This window comes from Littorina saxatilis, linkage group LG3 (assembly GCF_037325665.1).
Source record: "Littorina saxatilis isolate snail1 linkage group LG3, US_GU_Lsax_2.0, whole genome shotgun sequence".
Taxonomy (NCBI): domain Eukaryota; kingdom Metazoa; phylum Mollusca; class Gastropoda; order Littorinimorpha; family Littorinidae; genus Littorina; species Littorina saxatilis.
Genome location: NC_090247.1, coordinates 45,060,848 through 45,086,274, shown reverse-complemented (window position 1 = coordinate 45,086,274; position 25,427 = coordinate 45,060,848). Strand labels below are relative to the sequence as shown.

General features: G+C 42.9%; 2 protein-coding genes across 4 annotated transcripts in view; one reads left to right on the top strand and one right to left on the bottom strand.

The window, feature by feature from the left end:
• The window catches only part of LOC138962485 (uncharacterized), a 65,822-nt gene extending 58,864 nt beyond the window's left edge, over positions 1 to 6,958 (top strand). For all 3 annotated transcript variants that reach the window (XM_070334329.1, XM_070334328.1, XM_070334330.1), the window contains 5 exons: positions 869 to 939; positions 1,379 to 1,483; positions 4,121 to 4,215; positions 4,463 to 4,568; positions 5,006 to 6,958. In XM_070334329.1, the coding sequence (XP_070190430.1) occupies positions 869 to 939; positions 1,379 to 1,483; positions 4,121 to 4,215; positions 4,463 to 4,568; positions 5,006 to 5,305 (677 nt within the window). In that variant the 3' untranslated portion in view covers positions 5,306 to 6,958. The remainder of the gene's footprint in view (positions 1 to 868; positions 940 to 1,378; positions 1,484 to 4,120; positions 4,216 to 4,462; positions 4,569 to 5,005) is intronic.
• Positions 6,959 to 7,388: 430 nt separating this feature from the next.
• The window catches only part of LOC138961211 (actin-binding protein WASF2-like), a 62,638-nt gene continuing 44,599 nt past the window's right edge, over positions 7,389 to 25,427 (bottom strand). Inside the window, exons 3-8 of the mRNA XM_070332811.1 lie at positions 22,760 to 22,967; positions 19,993 to 20,146; positions 19,358 to 19,487; positions 17,165 to 17,266; positions 15,884 to 16,949; positions 7,389 to 14,917 (exon numbers count right to left, since the gene is read on the bottom strand). Coding sequence (XP_070188912.1) covers positions 14,733 to 14,917; positions 15,884 to 16,949; positions 17,165 to 17,266; positions 19,358 to 19,487; positions 19,993 to 20,146; positions 22,760 to 22,967 — 1,845 coding nt within the window. The 3' untranslated portion in view covers positions 7,389 to 14,732. The remainder of the gene's footprint in view (positions 14,918 to 15,883; positions 16,950 to 17,164; positions 17,267 to 19,357; positions 19,488 to 19,992; positions 20,147 to 22,759; positions 22,968 to 25,427) is intronic.

Here is a 25,427-nt window from a genome sequence, read left to right as displayed (position 1 = left end):
ATGTGTGAATAATAGAAAGGGTCATTTTCAGGTTTCCGCAATTTCTTCATAAATACCTTTCTGAAAAGTGTGTGTTTCGCATTTCTGAGAAAAAAACCCACTCTAGAAATGGAACCATTTGGGACGCTCCTGTGTAGCCTCTTGCTATTCTTCTACATAGTCCTGTTGTAAAATCAGTTATTGAACTAACACTTGTCTTGCTCTCTCTCTCTCTCTCTCTCTCTCTCTCTCTCTCTCTCTCTCTCTCTCTCTATCCCTCCGTCACTCTCCCCCCGTCACTCTCCCCCTGCCTCTGTTTCTCTCTCTCTCTCTCTCTCTCTCTCTCTCTCTCTCTCTCTCTCTCGCCAACTGCCTGCACCCCCTCCCCTTTCTTTCTTTGCCTATGTCGCTCTCACACCCCGCTCTCTCTCTCTCTCTTTTTCTCTCTCTCTCTCATTCGATCACTCTCATAATATGTATTTTTCTTTCTCTCAGTATCTCTCTCTCTCCTTCCCTCACTCTCTTTCCTTCAGTCTCTGTCTCTCGCTCTCGCTCTCACCCTATTATTTATCGTTTCGCACCTTTTTAGGTGGATTTTTGAAAGAAAAGACAAGAGAAAATTGTTTTAAAGATGAAAATTAATATATCAAAATTAAAAAGCGTTTATCGTATTTAGAGCAGTATTACATACTCAAAACGCTGAATCCTATAAGTATTATGTTTAAACCTGTACGATTTATTTAATGTAATAGATAGCATTTCTAATTGCAATTTATTTACACCAAACTGTGAACATCGGATTCGCTGCCCTTTGCCCCCAAACAATAGTATTTTACAAAATACCATTTCAGTATTTGATTGTATGATATCTTTTACTGTTGTTTGACAGACGGGTTCCTTGGCAAATACTGCATCTTTAATCAAACGGCAAGGGAAAAATACCGACATACGTTCAGTATTGTGAGTATTGCTCCGGTGTGTGTGTTCGTGTGTGTGTGTGTGTGTGTGTGTAAACGGGTGCGTGAGTGTGGCGAGATGGGTGTGTGAATGTCAGTCTTGCTGGCTGGCTGTCTTTTATCTGTCTCTTTCTCTATAATGTTGACGTCTATCTATGGGCATGCGTTTTTCTGCATGAATCGTTAGTGTCTTCCCGTCGCGATATAACCTTGAACGGTTGAAAACGACGTTAAACACCAAATAAAGAAAGAAAGTTAGTGTATTGTATTTTTTTGTATAACAGAGAGAGAGGGGGGGGGAGAGAGAGAGAGAGAGAGAGAGAGAGAAAGAGAGAGAGAGAGAGGGGGGAGAGAGAGAGAGGGGAGAGAGAGAAAGAGAGAGAGGGGGGGGGGAGGGAGGCAATCAACGGCAGACATGATCAAAGCTACATTTCTTTCCCCAGCTTGACGAAGCAGGGAAGGGCTTTTTGACAGAAGAGGAGACTGCACTAGGTCTGGGTTTCATCAATGCCAATCTTCGGGACTCCGAAATCACGTATCTCTTTCGGGTAAGTTAGTACAGAGTGTTGGTATATTTATTGAGTTTATACTTTAGCTTTATTGTTTAGAAAGTCGAAACAGTGGACTGCTTTTGTTTCAAAATCAAGCTGGTACAGTCACCCGAAAGAAGTGACAATACGTCATACAAGTGATTAGTTACGAGGGTGACGTAAGGTGCTGGTGGTGATATGGCACCGCATGCAGTCTTACAAGTTATGTATTGTGTTGTGACCGGAAGAATGACGTCATTAGAGGTACAGTACGCCTCCCGTAAACCATCACAGATACTGTCAGGCTTTTGCACACAGTACAAACACCCTTCCATTTGAACGCTCACCAAACGAGAACATCCTGGGTGCCCTACGTAAAGAGCGAGCAATTTTTAAAGAATTAATTTTGTGGATTGTCTCTCAGACCGTGGTGCGTTTTGGCGCTAGACCTAACTTTTATAATCTAAATAATAAATTGACACAAACATTCTTAAATCATAAAAGAATTCTTTTTTCATCAAGACAAGATGATCAGTACAATTCGAAGTTTTAAAAGTTTGAAAAAAGAAAAGCCCGGAAGCAGGGTCACGCAAGGTCGTGGTTCTCGTAGCAGACGACGGTTTATGCCTATCGCCAGTTCCTCTGAACAGTCAAAAGCCATCGCTAGAGTTCTTGTGAACCACAGCCGTTTGTTTCGTGCATAGTCAGAGGTACATAATAACGTGCTATTGCAGATAAGCTCACATCGAGTCGCATTCAAATTACTAACTGACGACTACATTGTGAAAAAGGGAAACTAGATCACACGGGTTTACGATGGCTCAGGGGTAAGATAAACCACGCAAAAATAAATTCTTTGAAAATTGCTTGCTCTTTACGGAGGGCACCGGATGTTCTCAAGCGGTGAGTGTTTAAATGAAAGGGTGTTTGTACTGTGTGTAAAAGCCTGACAGTATCTGTGATGATTTACGGGAGGCTCACTGTGCCTTTAAAGTTATTGACGTGTTGTGACGTCAGATGCTTGAGATGTTGGGGCACGGCACAAAGGATGTCATAAATTTAGAACGTCAGGTGTAGGAGGAAACTGGCGATAGCCGTGGAGCGATGATTATCAGAATGAGGGGAAATAAGCTTAACTGAAGACGAATAAGCGGAGTAACTGTTCTTCAACGGATTGCTCTCCTGATCTAAATATTTAGATCGTGTCGTCTGCTAGTCTGCTAGTAAGTATAGTCTTCGGTCGTGTGAAAGTCACATCTATTTCGACCGACTGTGTGCATCGATCCGTGTAGTGAAATGTTGATCTTTGCTGATTTGGCAACATAACTTCGCTAAATGTGCTTCGAGCGTATCTCCCCGTTAACCATTTGAAAACGTCTTTTAACAAGACCATGTTTCGACAGCCCAGACAGGGAGGATCCTCGATAGCTCACAGGGTATATAATGTTTTCCGCCGTTTTTTAAAGAATCCTTTCAAATTTGCTATTCCAAAAGTACCCTATGACACAACTCGAGTGGCAAAGAACATTCTCTGCAATTCCTGTCTCAGTCCGTGCAGCCGTTTCGGGTTCTATCGTCATCATACAAACACACACAACCAGCTTTAAAAGTAAGATTATGTAAGAACCATGTGAACCAGTGTTTTGTTCTTTTGTACATCAGATACTACAGTATTTCTGCTTTATGAAAAGATATATTTTAAAAACAAAACTAAAGATTTGAATTTTGACCACTTTTCCCCCTTTCTGTCACCAGTACTGAAGAACAACTCTGGAGGTGCTGAAATACGTCATGAAAGTTATGTATTGTGTTGTGACGTCAGATGCTGGAGTAGCTGGGTCACCGGATGAAAGACGTCATGAAAGTTATGTCAGGTGCTAGAGTAGCTGGGTCACCAATGAAATACGTCATGAAAGTTATGTATTGTGTTGTGACGTCAGGTGCTGGAGAAGCTGGGTCACCGGATGAAAGACATCATGAAAGTTATATATTGTATTGTGACGTCAGGTGCTGGAGGTGTTGGGTCACCGGATGAAAGACGTCATGAAAGTTATGTATTGTGATGAACGTCAGGTGTAGGAGGTGCTGGGTCACCGAATGAAAAACGTCATGAAAGTTATATATTGTATTGTGACGTCAGGTGCTGGAGGTGTTGGGTCACCGGATGAAAGACGTCATCAAATTAGGTATTGTGTTGTGACGTTAGGTGCTGGAGATGCTGCGTCACCGGATGAAATACGTCATAAAAGTATTTACTATGCTGTAACGTCAAATATTTGAGACGCTGGGTCAACGGATGAAATACATCATAAAATAATGTACTGTGTTGTGACTTCAGGTGCTGGGGGTGCTGCGTCACCGCATGAAAGACGTCATGAAAGTTATGTATTGTGTTGTGACGTCAGGTGCTGGAGGTGCTGCGTCACCGCATGAAAGACGTCATGAAAGTTATGTACTGTGTTCTGACGTCAGGTGCTGCGTCACCGGATGAAAGACGCCATGAAAGTTATGTATTGTGTTGTGACGTCAGGTGCTGGAGGTGCTGCGTCACCGCATGAAAGACGTCATGAAAGTTATGTACTGTGTTCTGACGTCAGGTGCTGCGTCACCGGATGAAAGACGAAATGAAAGCTATGTATTGTGTTGTGACGTCAGGTGCTGGAGGTGCTGGTTCACCGGGTAAACGACGGGACGGACCTCAACATGTTCTGCATCCTGGCGGCTCTATCACAGCGCGTCTCCAAGCTAGAGTCAGTAGCAACACACACACACACACACACACACACACACACACACACACACACACACACTCACATACACACACTCACACAAGCACGCACGCACACACAAACACGCACGCACGCACACTCACACACTTGCACACACACACTTCAACATTTGTTATTTTTGTTTTTGTTTTTGTTGGTTTGTTTGCTTGTTTGTTTGCTAGTTCGTTTTTGCTTGACGTGAAAACGACTGATGGTGCTGTGTGTTCAGCGAATGGGCGCACTGTGAGTGGGCGCGCAAGATGATGGTGGAGATGGGCAAGCTGATGGCCGAGACTGACTACAACAACCTGGAGAGGAAGATGTTTCTATGCAAGGTCTGTTCATAGGTGCTCAGTCAATTAACGCGTCAAGACGTTCTTTATGGGCGCCAGTCGTCAGTAAACAATTAATTCGGCTGTGGCCGGAGCTATCAAGAACAGGGGTGTACTCCGAAAGTTGATCTTATTTGATTAAACCATGTCGGTGTCATCCTCTATGTTGTAAAACTGTAAGCATGTGCACGATTTGGAAACTCCATCTGAATTGCAACTTCTTACATGTAAATGATGTCCTCAACAAAACAAACAAGCAAACAAAAACACAAATCTGTGATCAGAAAAGTACGTAAGTATGCTGGAAAAAAGTTGGGGGAGAATTTGAAAATGTTCGAAAAAGAAAGACTGAAAGTCTAGAGAATTAATTGTGCTATACTGCTCAAGTGGAAAGTCAGTGTTGTGTTGGTGCTGATTCCTGCCTCCCCTGACCGTTGCAGACGCTGTGGGAGTGCAACGTGGACGTCAGCACGAGCACCATCAGTCGGGACCAGCTGCTGGTGGAGCTGAGGGCGGGGGGACTCAGCCCCCAGCACGAGACCGAGGTCCTCACCCGCCTCCCCCGCTCCCTCAACACCCTCCTCCCCCACCCCGACAGCCCTTCCTCCCAGGCCCAGTTTCTCCAGTCCCTGCCGCGCTCTCTGGACTTCCTGGACTTCCTGCTCTACGTGCCGCTCTTCATCATGATCCACGAGACCGTCGTCACAGACCCGCTCTCGCTACACACCACTGCGTCATAGTTGGCCTGCGTCATCGTGGCGAGGTTGCCAATGACGTTGTCCGTGTCCGTGTCTGTGGCTGCGTTTTAATGTATAGGTTATGAATGACGTCGATGATCAGTGACATGTTCACCCAACAGAGACTGTGCTATGTCATAGGGTTTGATTTACAAACTGACGTCATCTGTGATATATTCCCCCAGCAAGGACCGCGCTACGTCTTTTTTTCTGGGTCAGCGTGTATACGCTACAAAGGGCGCGATAAGTGACATTTTCCCAATCTATGCGACTGTGCGATGTTTGTTTTCTGCGCCATAATGTCTACACATGGTGTCATCAGTGACATTGTTTTTTGCAGCAAGGACCGTACAATGTCTGTTTTCTTCGTCATAGTGTGTAGGCTACGAATGACGTTACCTGTGACATTTTCCCAATCCAGAATTTACCAATGATGTCGTCAGTGAGATATTCAATCAAGCAAAGATTTTGACCAAGCCAAGACTGCTTGATGTTTGATTTCTGCATGATAGATTTTTTTTCTTCTTTTTTCTTACCAGCAAGGACTGTGCTATGCAGTGACTGTGCTACGATGGCCTGTTATATGACGCAGGCTATGCCAGAGCTTTAGTGAAACTATTCCATGCATCATTGTATGATTGTCGGCATCGACATATGATTGGAAAATTGCCTACTTTGCGCAAGCGCTGTGTATTCTTAACTAACATCACAACTTCTTTATGATGTGGGCGTCTCAGCTGATCTTTCTTCTTCTAATGTTTTTCTCAAGTAATCGGGTTCAGTGTTTTTGCGCATCACACCTACTTCATTACGCTAATGTGACAGACGCCAGTGCAGTGCTATGAACTGTCCTTACAGAAGATTTGACGTTGTGTCCCACATGGTATATATGTGTGACGTCACTTGGGCCCTTGAGCTCGGGTGCGGACAGGCGTTCCACTGAAGTACTGTACATCGGCTTTTTCTCAAACTACATCAGTGGTGAAAGGTTTTGAAATACGTTCTTGCTGAACATGTCAATAGTTTGAGGACATGTGAAAAGGGGAAACAACTATTACGTGACACCAGAACACGGGACATCCGTAGACACGTCCTTGTGATGATCTACATGGGTGTGACGGCCTCGCTTCTTACGAAAAGAATCGTCAATTTTCTGACGGCATATAAGGATTCGCTAACATTGCAATATATAACTGTCAGTTAATCTTTTGGTTACGGGTGTGTTTGTGTGTGTGTGTGTGTACCCGCGCAAGAGAAATCCTGCAAGTTGTGTGTATTTGCAAGGGAGGGAGACATAATACTTGTGGCACTGCTTTAACCGTGTTTTTTTTCGTGCTGTCCTTTTGATCTGTTTGCATGGCAGTTATTCTGCATCAATCGCATTCTGCTTTCAAATCAAAGAACAGTGAACATTTTAAAAGCTACTGATCTAAATAACAGCTATGAATAAAGTTTACCAGAACATAATAATATTACTATCATCGTGAAACAGTGGTTGAACACATCTATAAATCTGTTTTGTGCAGAAGCCAGTCTAACCGGACTAATGTCCAATGTCTGCTGATCTTGTTGAAGCTCCCTGCTTTCTCCTATCTTATTTCAGTTCCTATTTCGCAACCATGTATTGGTGTAAGATTAAAGAGACACACAACTTTAGCTCAATCATCAACAGAGTACGCTCTGGTTGTTGTTACTTGCATTCATTTGGTAATAGTCCCTGGGCGTTGTTTTTTTAGTTGGTGGGTGGGTGGGTTTTTTTTTCTTTTTGGGGGGGGGGGGGGGGGAGTAATCCGGGGATTAAGCCTGGCTATGTCTAGCTGCCTGCCCTCCTCACTCACGCACCAACTCTCTCTCACACAAACACGCCTGTGCGTACACACATGCTCTCAGACACGTTCTTTCTCCTTTCTTTTCTCTATACCCCCCACACACACACACACACGCACGTTGCATGCCTGAACTTTCCTTCTCTCTCTTACTTTCTCCGACACACACAAACGATCACATACATACATACATACACTGTCTCTCGCTTGCTCCTACACACACACACGCCCCAGGTAAAAGACAACAGTAGCAATCAACATTCTTGCTGAATAAATGTCTACATTTATTATAACTGTACATGTGAGCAAAGACTTGATACACATGCCAACAGGTTAAGAAGAAGACAAAGAGAGAAGAGAAACGTTTACAGTCTATAAAAACAACTGACTGGCAAGCAGTAGTTTCATGTTTGACACACTTCAGACATTGATCAACACATGCACAGAGATCTACAAATACAATGCTTCAGATCTTGGTGTAAAGTACAAGTCGTTTTTTCAGCTCCCACATTAACACATTCTTTTTGTTTCAAAAAAAGATAGAGGCAAACATTTACACCCATTTCATTTTGTTTACTGAAGTAGTGCAACACTTGGACATTTGTTGAGTTGAATGATTTCTTCAACCACATTACAAGTACAATAAAAACAAGCAGGAAGGAAGGGGAACAATCTGCTCAGCAGCCATGATCAGAACTCGCACATTTCTTTTCCTGATTTATTCTTTCAAAATTAAACATATAAGTTTGCTTACTGAACTAAGTCTTGCTGTGTTCCAAATAAGTTATTGGACAGACATGTAACACACTGCCGACACCTCAGATTTACCCTTGAAAAATTCAGACATACTTTAGTGATGTGTTCAATCATCCACTACTTCTGCACAACAAAAGAGACAAGTGCAATTCACTATCACGAGGATCTAGAGAAAACATAGCAGTATCTAAAATAAAACTCTATAAATCATGCTAAAGGATTAAATTCCCACAGAACACTCTTCCAGCATTTCATTAATGTCTAAAGTGCAAAGGGAGAGGATCTGACGCAACTCTTCATCTTTAGATTTCAGGACTCAGGCTACATCGTTTTTACTGACAAAATAAATTGACAAAATAAATAAATTGATTCAGATCAGAATATGTAAAAAGGTGTTGATTGACTGGACTGTGAGTAATACTCGACACTGTGAAGTAAAGAACAAGTCTGTTGATGAGTACTTAACAGTATGATTTCCAGTATTATGCAGATGTGCACAACTAACTTTTATTCTAAAAATCTGACAAACAAGGTTAATAAAAAATTAAAAAATTAAAATAAAAATAAATAATAATAATGATAAATAAAATAATAAATAAATGCACAAATAAATAATTAGATACCCATAAGAGTGCTTAAAAAACATATACTATTGAAACAAGCGCATATAAAAATCCCCACAAAAAAAGGATAACAGTAACAATACTGGATTGAAACTCTAGAACAATGTGTAAACTAGTACATGAACTATAGGTCAGAGACTCAAGATTAGCAACCAAAAATTGTGAAAGCTATGTACAGAGAGTGCAGCTACTAGCACCAAATCCAAAATGAAACTCAAAGTGGAAAGAAAGAGAACAGTCTACCGACCCAGTCCTGGTAACCTGCAGGTAGCCCAGATATTGTTACTGGTTTATAAATGGAGACGTTAGTTTGGTCATATTGCACTACTATCGCTCCACGCATTAATCTTTCAGTCCTTGATCATAGTTCTTCTATCGCACTCACTTTCACACACACACACACACACACACACACATACACACACACACACACATACATTTATCAAGCACATACAGGAACACAGACTGAATTCAGCCAAAAGAATTTTCAAAAACAAGGTTTAAAAGGTTTACAAAATATCACACTGAAATCAGTTAGTATTGGGTGCCGGGAAACAAAGAGAAAAGCAGCAGGTGGGGAAAGGGGGAGGGCATGTACAACAGGAGGATACACAATGACGCCAATTGTAGGGAAACTGTCAAAAGAAAGTAGGCATACACAATGGGGCATTGTCCAACTGATTCCATCCTACCACAACTTGACAGTTATGTTCTTTCTTTATTTCTTTATTTGGTGTTTAACGTCGTTTTCAACCACGAAGGGTTATATCGCGATGGGGAAAGGGGGAAGATGGGATAGAGCCACTTGTCAATTGTTTCTTGTTCACAAAAGCACTAATCAAAAATTTGCTCCAGGGGACAGTTATGTTAAACATGTTATGTTTTCATCAATGGACAGCCATTGCAGTGTTAGATGCATAAAGCCATGAAGTCAATGGCATTACTATTAGTTAGAGATGCTTTCATAGACTGGGTTTTAACAATACTCTGCTCTGTTACACATTCTTTCTTTCTTTATTTGGTGTTTAACGTCGTTTTTAACCGTTCAAGGTTATATCGCGACGGGGAAGGGGGGGGGGGGGGGGGGGGGGGGGAGATGGGATAGAGCCACTTGTTAATTGTTTCTTGTTCACAAAAGCACTAATAAAAAAATTGCTCCAGGGGCTTGCAACGTAGTACAATATATGACCTTACTGGGAGAATGCAAGTTTCCAGTACAAAGGACTTAACTGTTAACATTTCTTACATACTGCTTGACTAAAATCTTTACAAACATTGACTATATTCTATACAAGAAACACTTAACAAGGGTAAAAGGAGAAACAGAATCCGTTAGTCGCCTCTCATGACATGCTGGGGAGCATCGGGTAAATTCTTCCCCCTAACCCGCGGGGGGTTGTTACACATTGAAAAGCAACAACAATAAAGCAGTGCTGATTCTATAACATCAGGCACCGTGAACATGGATTGGAGCCAAACAACAATTAGGTTTACCAAGATCAAAATTTAATTGGAAAAAAAGAGTTTAATTGCTTTTCTGTAAATTTTTCTGCAAAAATTGGATACACATTTATTTTAATTATAAATTTTCATGAGGTGCTTTAATGAATTTCTGAGAAAAAAAAGACAAAACATACACTGTTTATGGTTTGAAATAGAAACGAAGACTGCTCGTTTAAAAGGAAGGCTATTTCAGGTTACAGGGTTAAATATCATTATAGTATTTAGGTTAAAATCCCATACTTTTATGTTTAACGCTTACTCATAGAGATACAGATAATGTGTATGCTCTGAGGGAACCATGCAGTGGAAAAATCCATCTCAGAAATGTTGGGAAGTTAGTTAGAAGGGGAAAAAAAATGACTATTACATTAGCCCTTTACTCAAAATGCAATTAACAAACAATACATAACTAAATACATGACCAACATGAAAGCAATACAGCAGAAACATGTTTCAAAATCAACAAAGAATGACGACATACTACAAACCTTAAATACACATCAACATGTAGCAGAAACTGTGGGGTGCACATACATTTACAGGGTCAAAAGCAAAGCGCAGCACTGCAAAAAGAGAGGGAAGTAACGTATCATTCAGACAAAAACAAAACTACATATCTATTTACATGAATTAAACAGATATTTTGTACACAAACAAGTCACAAGCAAGAAAATATCTAAATCACTCAATGTTGCTTGTACATGTCATGTCCACTAAACAAAAACAAACATTGCATCATTCTTCATCATCAACCCATGTCACCTGACGACAAATTCAATCATTTTAAAATGTAGAACTCTAAAAAACAATCTTTTTCACACACACACAAGCGCATGCACACATACATGCAGGCATGCACACCCACACACACATATATGTACACGCACTCATATTACCCTTGGCCTGCATCTCCCATGTTAAAGTCTTCTTTTTTACATAATTTACAATTCTAATCACTAATGAAACCATTAATGCATTGATGCCCACAGTCCACCCACACTGAGAAACCACAGTCAATCATGCAAAAACTTATTTCACATCACCAAAAAATTGCCGAAACATTTATAGCCATTCCGAATAATGTGCTGAAGAAAATTAAATCCAAACAACATTCCAGCACTTACAGACACAAGTATACTTGTTTTAGAGAGAGGTGAATTAAAGCCTTTCAACCCCTTTCATTCTTTTTTGAGGGAGGATTTTTTACCGTTGGGACACCAGACTTGAACATTTCTAATTTGAATAATTACGATTCCTAAAAAAACATTACCATTACTATACCTGATTTACTTCATGCTCATAATCTGTGGACTAATTTACTAGTTTTTATACTCATCTATGCCAGCTACCAGAGAAACTCTTCTGACTTTGAATCGTATCATCCTTTTATTTTAGATACATATTTACTTTCAATCATAGTAAAACAGCATACAGAAAAAGAATTAATTACACTAGAATCAACTTTGACATCGTGAAGGAATCCGAAGACTTATGTTTAAATGCAGGGAGGAGTGTTTACAAAGTGTCTGCTATCTAGAGTACAGCGGAGAGACTTAATGCCATCCATAATGCGCCATTACAACCACTGGATGATTGAGGCAAGACATGTCACCTTCACATCTTTTCAGTCTCAGTCATTCACACAGCTTGTTTTTCATTCACAAGCACACTTGTGCCAGCGCACACACACTTGTGCCAGCGCACACACACACACATCCACATTATGCAAAGTGTCACTCAAATTCCACTGAAGCAGGCACGCGGAAGACACAATTAAAACTTAACCATGTAACAAAGAGGATGACATTACCTTGTGAAATCACGTTAAATCTGTTATGTTTGCCTTTTTCCTCTCAACTTTTTTTCTCCTCTAATACCTACAATGTTGTTCTTTTCTGGCACTCCACATTAACAATGTGCTGCTTCATGTTGTAATACGTCATGCATCAAAAACGTACCAACAACTTCTCTTATTCTTAAAATGAGAAGAAAAAATCCATAGTTTGCTGTGGGTAATTTTACTGTCCAAGTCCATTTCTTGATTTGCACATATGCACACCTAAAAAGTCCAGGCATTCCATTTTTAAGTTGATGTTATCAAGTGGCTTCCCTCGACTCTCTTACTTTATGTCCAACATCCACACAATGACCATTTCACAATACCCAGAATGTATGTCCAATTCAGCTCACACCTTGTGCTTATGTCGTATTTCAAACACCTCAATGTCCATTCTTGTAACCATGTAGACAAGCTCACGGATATATATGCACATGTTTACAAACACTTATTTACAAACTGAGACTGCAAAATGTGTTTAGGACATGGACATTTCTATACACATAACTCCTGTACCTGCTTCCAACGCAAGACTATGCAGTTGTATATCATTTCTCGTAAGATCAGATTTCGTTTTTAAAGAATGTCTCCTAATGCATGCCCAGGTGACTGAACAGTCTTCCAAGGTAAGTGATATTTTTAATGAAAAAAATCCTCCATAATGGTTCTCACACAAAACAATCACATTAGATTCAAGATATAAATGGTACACTTTTACCAACTGTATACACTTTTTCTTCACAACATATGTACTTCAACTGGCAAAGTGTGTGTCTGCAGAACTATACAATCTGGGATAGCTAGACCTGCTGCCAGAAATCAGGCTGACCAAAAGCAAACAAACTTGAACAAAACATTTTTCAAACAGCCCATTGCAAATAAAAAGAATTGAACGGCTGAAGCCATGCGGATGTAAGGTCAAGTTAACTACGCAACTGGTGGTGGAAATTAAATAAAATAGCCCCTGTCATTGCTTGTATCGCCTTAAGACACTGCAAGGACAGAGAGGAAGGGTTTAAGAACTTTGGAGCATATGAAATCTGTGTTCACCATAAACCCACCAACCATACTTTTTTGCAAAGATCATTGATTGCTTTTAAATTACTGATCAAGAATAAATAACTGAGAAAAAATATAAATGCTTTAATGAATAAATGAAGTTATAAATATGAGCTAAGTAAGGAAATGAATCAAAAAATAAATAAATATATAATAAATAAACAAATTCATTTATCAATTAAATAAAATGTCATCGAAAACTCAAGATGAACCAAAGACAAAAGATGGTGCTCTGGTTTGGAGTAGCTTCCCCTGCTCCAACTGTTGGAAGCAGGCAATACAGCTTTATAGATTTTAAAAGGAGAGTTTCACATTCCTACCAAGCCCTTTATTGTGACTGTGAGCAATTTTTGTGTTGATATTCTTTATGCAAGGGTATACAAAACTGGCTCCTAATTTTTATCAGAACTGCTGTTATCTTGGCATTAAGCAAAAGTGTTGAGTGTTAAGCCCCAAGTTTTTAAGACAGGAGTTCCGTCGTTTACATGCTATACACCCAGTCTGAAATGGAAGTTTGGCAGCTTGAAGGCAGTATAAAATTGGTCCAGTGTCTTCTTTCTGCTGCTGTTGCAGAGGTTTTGTCAACTCTTGACCAGCACAAGCTGATGGCTTTGTACAGAGCCAGACGTACATGTTGTCGGCAGCACTGCTGCATGTGTTTATAAGTCTGAGGTATGTTGTATCTTGGATGACATTCAGAGCTGCAGCACATTTAAGTAAACACATTTTCTTTACCAGGTCACTGCATGCTCATAAACAGAGAAGGAAAAAGCAAGGACATGTTTACACAAATAATCAGCCTTTGCAGGATGGAAGATTGGAATCAACGCTGACAACCTGGGTTACTCCTGGAGCCGTGATCAGTCAGTCAGCAGTACACTGAAGCAAAAATATGGTTATCAGGCGGAGATGGTCACTGGGATTAACTCTGACACTCTTCTGTCTCTTCTTATTTAAACATTGTTTCATGCAATCTGACAAATTCTAGCTTGCCTAAATGAAAATGTATTGAAATCAGCTCAACAAATCCAATTTTGCTCCTGATTTTGGGATGACCATAGTTCTTTTTGTTTCACCTAAAATAATTACATTGCAGATTTGAAAATACTGCCAATCTGCTCTAATCAACAGTTTAGTTGAATATAAGGGAGAGAGAAAGAGGTATGGACTCCAGGCAACTGTTCCAGTCTCATGCAATGACAGATTCAAATGTTCCACATGGCCCTCAAAGCTCAGAAGTAAACAGTGGCAAGCATGCATTCAAATATGATTTTTGCTGGAAGCCGTGGGCAACGCCTGAAGGCCAGCGTTTCACAGGGCATGCCGTTCCTTCACGCCAACCATCTCGACAGGTTTCAGTCCGCATTAACACTCGGATCTACACAGGCAATCCTGCTCACTCGGCATGAAACCCTTGTTGGCAAAACGAGGTGATAGAATTCAATCAACCATGACACCTATTCCTTCCAGAAAAGAGCATCCAGCTCTTCGTTCACACAATTCAGTCATCAGTATCTCTCAGACCCTGCTGAAGCAAGCATCCGAGCCATCTACACCCACTTCACTAACACAGTTCAGCCAGCTTTTGTTCTCGATCTCAATCCACTTTTTCACTAGCTTGCACTCCTCCTAGGTACACTTCAGTCACAGAAATCAGCCCACTGCGCACCGAGTCATTACAGCCAGAAAGCAAACGAGCCACGACAAAGACACAGCATGTAGCAGAAGTCAACCCAAACCACTTGAAAGTCACGGACAACTGCACACAGCGCAGTCGTGGAAGCTGGCAAGGTGAAAAGTTCGCTTGTTGGTTAACCTTGCTCTCTTCAGTCTGACTCCCAGTTATCTTCATCCGCTGAGCTGGCGTCGTCTCCCTCCTCATCGCTGTCCTCAATGACCTTTCGGCGCATGTCTCGCGCACGCTCCATCAGAGCCTGGATGTCAAAGCCACCGGCGAACGACTGCTTCTTGCTCTCCTTGCTCTCCTCCACCTTGCGCAAACGCTTTTTCTCTGAAAACACAGCAAGGTTTTAGCAATAAGGATCAAGCAAGCAAGTTCAAGTTCAAGTTCAAGTTTATTAGTCCATAACCCATGGGGGCATTTTGAACAATAAATACAATCAATACAATCATGATATATGCTAATATAATAAATAAAAAAATAAAAAAATAAATAAAAATAAATAAAATAAAAAAAATAAAAATTATGAAAAACTGTTACAAATTCTATTAGTAAAGTCCAAAATATTCTTTAGCAATTTCTTTTTCTTAGTAGCAAACAACTTTTTAAATTTAAGTGCATTAGGTTTTTTCCAATAGTAAGGTGGTAACAACTCAGCTCTTTCTTCTTTGAAAAAATCACAGACAAATAAATAATGGAATTCATCACCTATGTCATGCGATACACATTTGGTGCAAGTTCTTTCTGACCTCGGGATGTTAAGATAACGTTCTTTCTGTACAGGTAAATTGTTGTTTAATGTTCTAAACTTCATCATTGAAACACATTGCTGATATGGCAGGGTTGTGACGTAGTCTTCACATGCAAAAATATCTTTGAACATTCGATAATTCCAAAACATATTTTTTGTTCCAATTTCTGTAAACCATTTATGGATATACTGGTCATATAGACTTCTTTTTACTTTCTTTTTAAACCATGTGCTTGAGTATTGAATATTTTCTTGAGAAGCAGGACGCACACAGACTTCCACTTCAAATAAGAGAAAGATAGATCAGAGTACATGATTGTACCTAAAGGCAAAAAGCAAGTGGTACATCAGGTAAATACATTAACAAAAGTATCAGAACTCTCACTTTAGGTTAAACAGAGACAACCTGTCGATTGCAATGCTTATCCCTAAGCAAACAAGCACACCGACAGCAACACACACAGACACAACCATCCCCACACCCAAGATGCAACACATAGCCACCCCCAATAACCTCTTTCACACACACACACGCCCCAACTCACTGTCGACAGCGATGATTTCGGCCAGCAGGGCGCTGCGGTCTGTGCCAGTTGCGTTGGCCTTGTCCTCGCGTCCCCCAGTGGACGTGGAGTTGGACGAGATGGACGCAGAGTCCACCTGGTCCCCCACGTGACCGTTCAACAGCGGCTGCGGGGGTGGGGGAGGAGGGGGTGGGGGAGGAGGCGGGGGAGGTGGAACGGCCGGACCTCCGCCTGCAAACAGTTGCATAGGGGGGGAGGGTGGGGGTGGTGGTAGGAAGGGGTCCACTCCATCTAGCGGGGGTGGTGAGGGTGGGGGTGGCGGGAGGTGCTCAGAGGGCACGACCCTGACCGGGGAAGACGAGGGTTGGGTGAGCGGAACGCGGGCGGGAGAGCCTCGCTTGGAGGAGCCCCTGCCACGCCCCAGGTTGGGAGAGCCCATCACGTCCACAGGCGCTTGGAGAGGAGGGTACGGCACCTCCTCAGGCTGCGGGGGAGGAAGGGGAGGGGGCGGCAGTGTTTCGCGTGCCCCGGGGCTCTGGCCACGTCCCGGGGGAGGCGCAGGGGGCGGGGCAGTGGGGCGGCCCGGAGGACTGCCCATGTTTGGACTTGGGCGGGTTCCTGAGAGGCGCTGGTTCTGCCCGGGGGACACGTTGTTGTGGTGCACGTGGTTGGGATACTGCCCGGGGTCAGCGGTGTAGTGAACAGGCATGGGACCGGCATCACCGCCTGTGTGATTTATTCTTTGCTGCTGTTGGCCGTAGTGGTGAGAATACGGTCCGTTGGCCATGGGAACAGACCCTCTTTCGGCCATCTGTTGCTGCTGTTGTAGTTGTAGTTGCTGTTGGTGTAGGTGGTGTTGTTGTTGTTGTTGTTGCTGCTGCTGTTGTTGTTGGTGTGGATGCTGATGGGGATGAGGAGTGTGGTTGGTTTGGCTGACACCCAGGGAGTCAGGTCGCCCAGAAGGATGTTGTTGTTGTTGCTGAACGTCGTGGTGACGGTTTTGCTGTGGATGCTGCACCATGCCTTTAGGAGGTTCTCCGTCTGCGATGGTCTGCTGGTGCTGCACACGCTCGTGTATGTTGCCCACCTGCACACACCACATGGCATCCTTACTCAGTACTCTCAATAACCTCTCACCTTCCTAACAACTTGCCTTCCAACAACACAAAATAGGATTTTGTTAAAATCAAAATATATATCATCATCCTCATGGTCAACATCATGACAGATTAAGACTTGATTTCATCCAACACTGAAGAAGGAAAAAGACGAAGGCTTGATAAGACAAGCAGAGTGACCCACCTGATACTCGGAGAACTCCACCCCATGTTTCTGTGCTTTCCACTTCTCCTTGCTATCCTTGATCTCTCGTGGCCTCTTTAATTCAGACACCGTCCGTGGCTTCTGCACACCAAAACCACACTCACAGCTTTTATTCTCTGTTCACCGACCCATCTAGCTCTTCCGTGTCAGGTTCTAGTAAACAAAAGGAAGGAAGCATTCTAAATATGGACAACAACAGAAAGTGAGAGTAATGCAGAACCAGTCTTCTGGCACCTGAGAGAATAAAGCATTGAAATGAACAAACAACTTTGTCCTAAAAATTGACATGTTCATTCAAGGAGACAAACAAGAGCAACTATGATGAGGTATTCTATCCTTTAGAAACTGATTCTGCCTCACTTTGATAGGATTCTCTCATCCTCGTTTAGTCTGCAAGTTACCTCCCTTTCACAAGAGCGTAACACAATCTAAGCTTTCCAATGTCAAATGCGATTTAAGGATACAAACTGGAGTAATCATGATGTGGTATTCTATTCTTCAGAAACTGAAAATAAGGATGGACTGGGACACGTACACAAACTGGGCAGTAAACAGCATAAACTAAATGGTGCAGTCTTCCAATGAATACCTGTTGAAAACTTCTCATCAGCAAAAACTGTTATTTTCAGCACAATACATCCTTTGAGGAAGAGAAGAGAAGAGAAGAGAAGAGAAGAGAAGGGAAGGGAAGGGGAGGGGAGGGGAGGGGAGGGGAGGGGAGGGGAGGGGAGGGGAGGGGAGGGGAGGGGAGGGGAGGAGAGGAGAGGAGAGGAGAGAAGAGAAGAGAACAGAGGAGAGAGGAGAGAGGAGAGAGAAGAGAAGAGAAGAGAAGAGAAGAGAAGAGAGGAGAGAGGAGAGGGAGAGGGGAGGGGGGAGAGGAGAGGAGAGGAGAGGAGAGGAGAGGAGAGAAGAGAATTGAATGGAAAGGAAAGCAAAGAAGGGAGAAGACATGAATAGAAAATAATAGAAGAGTAGAGAAAAGGAAAGACAAGTCGCGTAAGGCGAAAATACAATATTTAGTCAAGTAGCTGTCGAACTCACAGAATGAAACTGAACGCAACGCAACAAGACCGTATACTCGTAGCATCGTCACTCCACCGCCCGTGGCAAAGGCAGTGCCCGTGGAATTGACAAGAAGAGCGGGATATTCGTTGCGCTGAGAAGGATAGCACGCTTTTCTGTACCTCTCTTTGTTTTAACTTTCTGAGCGTGTTTTTAATCCAAACATATCATATCTATATATTTTTGGAATCAGGAACCGACAAGGAATAAGATGAAAGTGTTTTTAAATTGATTTCGAAAAAAAAATTTTGATAATAATTTTTATATATTTAATTTTCAGAGCTTGTTTTTAATCGGAATATAACATATTTATATGTTTTTGGAATCAGCAAATGATGGAGAATAAGATAAACGTAAATTTGGATCGTTTTATAAATTTTTATTTTTTTTTACAATTTTCAGATTTTTAATGACCAAAGTCATTAATTAATTTTTAAGCCACCAAGCTGAAATGCAATACCGAACCCCGGGCTTCGTCGAAGATTACTTGACCAAAATTTCAACCAATTTGGTTGAAAAATGAGGGCGTGACAGTGCCGCCTCAACTTTCACGAAAAGCCGGATATGACGTCATCAAAGACATTTATCAAAAAAATGAAAAAAACGTTCGGGGATTTCATACCCAGGAACTCTCATGTCAAATTTCATAAAGATCGGTCCAGTAGTTTAGTCTGAATCGCTCTACACACACACACACACAGACACACGCACATACACCACGACCCTCGTTTCGATTCCCCCTCGATGTTAAAATATTTAGTCAAAACTTGACTAAATATAAAAAAGGAGAAAAAAGAAAAGCAATGAAAAGAACAGAGAGGAAAGGAAAACTAAAAGAACAGAAAACAAATCAAAACCAAACCAAACAAGAGCAACACGAGTCAATAACCTCCTCAACCAATGCAGAACCAGCAGACTGACACAAGAGCAACACGAGTCAATAACCTCCTCAACCAATGCAGAACCAGCAGACTGACACAAGAGCAACACGAGTCAATAACCTCCTCAACCAATGCAGAACCAGCAGACTGACACAAGAGCAACACGAGTCAATAACCTCCTCAACCAATGCAGAACCAGCAGACTGACACAAGAGCAAGATGCACCTACCCTGCGCTTCTCTCGCTTCTTGTTGAGCTCACTCTTGTTCTCCTGAATCTGTTTGTCCATTTCTTGTACCCACAGCTCCACGAAGTACGTGGGGTCTGTGTAGAACTTCAAGCTGTCTTTGCCGTCCTCCCTGCAAACACAACACAACACTGTCTTCTTTACTTTGGCTTTTGTCCATGCGCAGGAATACCACTTGGAATTTTGTTTGTTTGTTTGTTTGCTTAACGCCCAGCCGACCACGACCACTTGGAATGGGACACCAACAAATAAAAGTGTTGATAAACACTGAAAAGGCATTTTACTGAACTGTTCTGTCGAATTCGTTTGCAAAACTTTGAGGAGAAGAGAGATGGCTTCAAGCCTCAAATAGAGTAACAGTCAACAATAATGTCGGTTACATGACTTCCGCCATGTCTAATATATTGTAGATGTGCACACACGTGACTACTTTTTGAGAACTACTTACAAAAGGATTTGCTCACTTTTTTTCAAAGACTGCCAAACTCATTACACTGGCAGTCTTTAGCCAGACAAGGTTTTAACAATAACAGAAAAACCTATCAAAGAAGTTGTTCAAGAAAAACGGAAGCTGGCTCTGGCAGTGAACACCTAGCTGGAGGTTTAGACGGGCTGACCTGAAGATGTTGAGCTTGTCGAGGGCAGGGGGACTGTCGCACTTGCTGTAGATCTCCAGGATGGACCTGGGCACGGTGCTGCGTGAGATCACCTGCTGCTCCTTGGTCACCGAGCTCTTGTACGGCTTCTTCAGGTGGATGTCCTGCAGGTTGACTGCAACACAACACATTTACGTTTAACACACTGTTCCTCAAAACTCCGCCTCTCACTCACCTCTTGCTAGGGCTACTTGAGGGGATATTCAGCATATTCTCTGTACCTCTTGCTGGGTATACCTGAATATCTGCAATATGCCTCGGTTCACTAAACACCCCCCCCCCCCCCCAAAAAAAAACAAGAAGAGCAAACGCTCGATCGAGTCACTTTCGCAGTTCTGAATATTATATGAGGCATCAGATGGACAGGAAGAAATTGCTATTCACAACACAATGAGTCACGTTCACATAAAATTTGAGCCCGGTCACTTTTATAGTTTCCGAGAAAAGCCCAACGTTAAGTTGTGTGTTGCCGAACAGAAAAGGCTAGTTATCTCCCTTGTTTTTCTGATAACGTTCGTAAAAGGCTACAGATGTAAATACTTTGATGTAAAGAATAATCCTACAAAGTTTCAATCACATCCGATGAACTTTGTCAAAGATATAAAATGTCTAATTTTTCCTTTGACGCTGACCTGTGACCTTGAAAAAGGTCAAAGGTCAACGAAACCATCGTTAAAGTGTAGAGGTCATTGGAGGTCACGACTAAACAAAATATGAGCCCGATCGCTTTGATAGTTTCCGAGAAAAGTCCAACGTTAAGGTGGTGTCTACGGACGGCCGGCCGGACAGACTAACACTGACCGATTACATAGAGTCACTTTTTCTCAAGTGACTCAAAAAACCCACACACAACCCAAACATGTTGCTTTAGTATGGTTTTCTGAATCGCCAGGATTTTTTGAGTTACAGTCTCACTCACGGATGGTTATAGATCGACAAGAAGTTAACACAAAATGCCAATGAGGCCACTACACCGTGATTTTCAACTCATACACATTATCTGCAAACATCTAATGCTCTTGTCATTAACAGGTTTATACAGCAGTCCCTGCAATGTACGGCCCCCGGCGTGAGCGGACACCTGACATGTACGGACACATTTGCTCGGCACGGAGTGTTTTCCTTCTATATTTGCCCCCCCTTAAACGGACACCTGCAAAACGTGGACACGGACACTCATTTTCGGTCCCAACAGCAGGTCATACCTCCAATGTACGGACAGACCATCGTCAAATTTTCACCACAACAAAATCGAGAACAGAGCAGTCCGGCTCTTGGTGCAAAGATCACAGCCGCAATGGCGTGACGACAGTCACTGGTGTCGTCACTGGTAACTTGAGTGCACCTGTACCCATCAGGAGGGGGGGTAGTTTTGGTCAGGAGTGGAGTACATGCGAAGATGCCAATATGAAACTGCACTGTGCTCTTTATTCTTGTCTGTTGGACGTAAACAACAACAGAAACCACAGTCGATGAAGGTCCTGAGCGAAAGAGAGTGAAAAACCGGCCACAGTTCTCAGCATCGTGTGTCTGTGTGTAACCTCTTTCATTGACAAGATACTCTTGTTTCCCCTCAGCCTTGACCAGTGAGTCGGTTGCCTAATCTGTGAACCCTTCAGTTGTCTTGCTGTGTCAAAAGTTACGACACAGTCAACTGGTTTTGCTCTGAGTGAACAGTTGGAGCTGACCTCTCTGGCCACAGCCCAACAGTACATGGCTGGAGGGAGTGAGAGAGAGAGGGAGGCGGGGGGGGGGGGGGGGGGTGGAGGGGTAGCTGGCTAAACTCTGTGGGGTGTCCGGTGTCACTGCATGTCAGCAGGAAGAGCATTGGAGAGAAATAGAGAGGTGTACTCTTCCACACAATTTCCAAGCATCAGTTGTCACGGCTTGGGGTAGGCATTAAGTGAGGGAGAGTGGGACAGTGTATTTCCGACTGAAGAGTGAAAAGTCACTGCCATGCCACATGATCGGCATGCAGTCAATAAAGCCAGACAAGATGAAAATAAATTACATGATTATGACATGCAGCTCTATCTGCTGCTATTTATTCAAACTGGTTTTCAAGCTTATTCTTGCAAAGCATCTGCACACGCTCCTCTGTGCTGTGTTTGTGTGGCTGCTTTCGTATGTCAGTGCATGGTGAGTGTGTTCACTGCCTTGAGGATTTATTTTATCTCTTCTTTTCAACACTTTTCATACAAATCATTTTTACAGAACGTTTAAAGAAGTATTAGGAGTTTATTGTTTAGTAGCCACAAGAAGTGATTAGCATAGACTCAATCCTGTTGTTTGTGTGTCTCTGTGTGAGTGTATGGGGGAGGGGGTGGTGTGGTCACCCCTCCCGTGACCGGACACCTGCAATGTACGGACAGTTTTGCTATGGCCCAAGGGTGTCCGTTCATGAGAGGGACTGCTGTAGTATCCGAAGGAGAAGTTAACTTGCAAAATACTTAGCCCTTTAAATAAAAGTAACTGCAGTTGGAGGGCACTGGGTCATAGTCATACAGTGGTACCTACGATAAAAGGAAAACCCTTGGCACCTACATTGCAGGTGGCCTTTTATGAGGATTATTTCATTCAGTTAATACACAAAGGGACTGCAAGAAGAGTCCTTTATTGGGAGGTGTTATCTCTTCAGAGGGGCCTGCCATTACAGGGACCACTGAATACAAAACAATCCCAGTTTGGCATATTCTAGAACAAAACCCTCACAACACACAACCCTCACCTTCTTCCACTGTGGCGTTGAGCTGCGTGACCTTGTCCTGGACGATCTCGATGCGACCTTGCAGCTGGTTGGCTCGTACAAAGACCTTCTTGGTCTCCTCAGTGAGCTCGTAGAACATGTCCTCGGCCATCCTGCTGAGGCTGCTGAGCTGACGGATGACATTGGCCAGCGTGTGGTTGGTCACACATTCCAGCTCATTGCGCAAGCCCTGCACAGCATGCAACATTGGCTTGTTTCGTACTTGTATTTGTGCATGGATTGTTAGGTCCATATCTATGCAAAGGTAAGTGACTAGCCTCAGCACAAGTCTAGGCTGAGATAAGAATCAGCAGAAATGGAGAAAGCAGTCCAGACATGCGTCTGCTGTAGTGCCCCATCAATCCAGAGGAATCAAGATTCGTAACTCAGAAAAAGTTAGCTATGGTATAGTAAATACTATTGTTAGTTGTGGGGCAGAGGAAATTCTACAGGTGTACAGGAATATACAGTTATCATTGAATCGATTGCTGGGCATATACGCTCCTTTGAGCAGAGGTGTCCCACTTTATCGGATAAGTCATGCATTACAGGTAATCAGTGTTAAAATACACTGCACCCTCTCTTTTCTCTCTGAAAAATTGTCTAGTTTTAGCATATAGAAAAATTGCCAACTATGAAATAATCTCTTCTTTAAAATTAAAATAAAATCGGAAGTTTCAGAAGTAAACTTACATTTAATTAATATACTTACCAACTCACATAGATAGCAATAACTTTGTTTGGTTGCTAAGACATTGAAGCACTCTTACATGGTAACATGGGGAGATAACTATTAAACAAAAACTGCATGCCATATAAGGCATGGTCCGTGGTAGTTACCTCCCCTACCGGTGTCCCGCGCATGCGCCGGATGTATACCGGTGACACTCATTCCGTCCTGAAACATATACCCCTTTATACACAATTTGCGGGGCAGGCTGGGAGGGAATTCAGTATGTGAGTTGGTAAGTATATTAATTAAATGTAAGTTTACTTCTGAAACTTCCGATTAAATTACATATTCTTACCCAACTCACATAGATAGCAGATAGCTAATTAAGGTGGTGGGAAAATTTACTCACAGTTAACATCTTGTAAGTATTTGTCCGGCAGCTACCATAGCTGGCAGACCATGAGTTCCATCCTGTCGGGTACTTGCTATGTCCCGCAGATAGAAATTCAAGAAGACATCGTCTGACGTCCAATAGGCTGTGTCTATAACTTCAGCAAGTCGTCCAGACTTGGCACAGCCAAAGAAGAGGCCCACTATGTCTCTAGCTAAGCCAGACAGAGAATGCACTTCACTCCCGCGTCTCGCGGAGGCTAGCAGGGTGAGTATGACCGCTTTCCGTGTTAGATTAGCAAGGCTAGCTGTTTGTAATGGTTCAAAAGAATCTGATCTCGAATACTCCAAAACAAGGAGCAAATCCCAACCCGGGACGGGAGATTTGGTTTTAGCAAACCGAAGGGAGGCTCCCTTAATCACGTTGGCGATAACGCCCCCAAGTGAAATAGTGCGACCAAGTTGCTTCAGTGCAACTGATATTGCGGATCGCCGTACCTTCAGAGAAGCAGGAGAACAACCCTGTTCAGCAAGCCAGGATAGGTGGTTCGCCACCTGCATTGAACGGGGAGAAGTGGGATTCACTCCGTTAATATTACACCATTTGGTCCAAGCCAGCCAATGTGAAGTGTAAACTGAAGACGTAGAACCCCTATGCGATCCCTAGACCAAATCCAGAGTTGAGGCCGAAGCCCCCGAGCGTCTCAATGATTCCCGCACAGTTACCATCCGTGAAGGGATAGCCACTGTGGGTTTTCGTGAGGGATGCCCGAGCGTGGCTGAAGTAGTTCCCCTTTTTTGAGCTCGAGAGGAAACGGGGGCCCGCTTGACAGCCTTAGAAGGTCCGGAAACCACGGTTGACTGGGCCAGTTTGGTGCGATCAGCACTAGCCTCGGTCTTTCCAGGTCGGCTTTTCTCAACACCCTTCCAAGGAGAGGGATTGGGGGAAACGCATAAGCGTGCAGGCCGCTCCAAGATATTTCGAGAGCATTGATCTTCCATGCTTCGGGATCCGGGAATGGGGAGACAAACATCGGCAGACGGCGAGAGTACCGAGTGGCGAACAAGTCTATCATCGGCTTCTCCACATGTGCCCAGAGGCGGAAAAGCGGGTGGTGAGATATAGTCCACTCTGTGTGGACAATCTTGGTTGACCGACTCAGCGAGTCTGCCAAGACATTCAGCCGCCCTGGAAGGTACAGCAGTCCCTCTCATGAACGGACACCCTTGGGCCATAGCAAAACTGTCCGTACATTGCAGGTGTCCGGTCACGGGAGGGGTGACCACACCACCCCCTCCCCCAAACACTCACACAGAGACACACAAACAACAGGATTGAGTCTATGCTAATCACTTCTTGTGGCTACTAAACAATAACAATACACTCCTAATACTTCTTTAAACATTCTGTAAAAAGTATTTGTATGAAAAGTGTTGAAAAGAAGAGATAAAATAAATCCTCAAGGCAGTGAACACACTCACCATGCACTGACATACGAAAGCAGCCACACAAAAACAGCACAGAGGAGCGTGTGCAGATGCTTTGCAAGAATAAGCTTGAAAACCAGCAGATAGAGCTGCATGTCA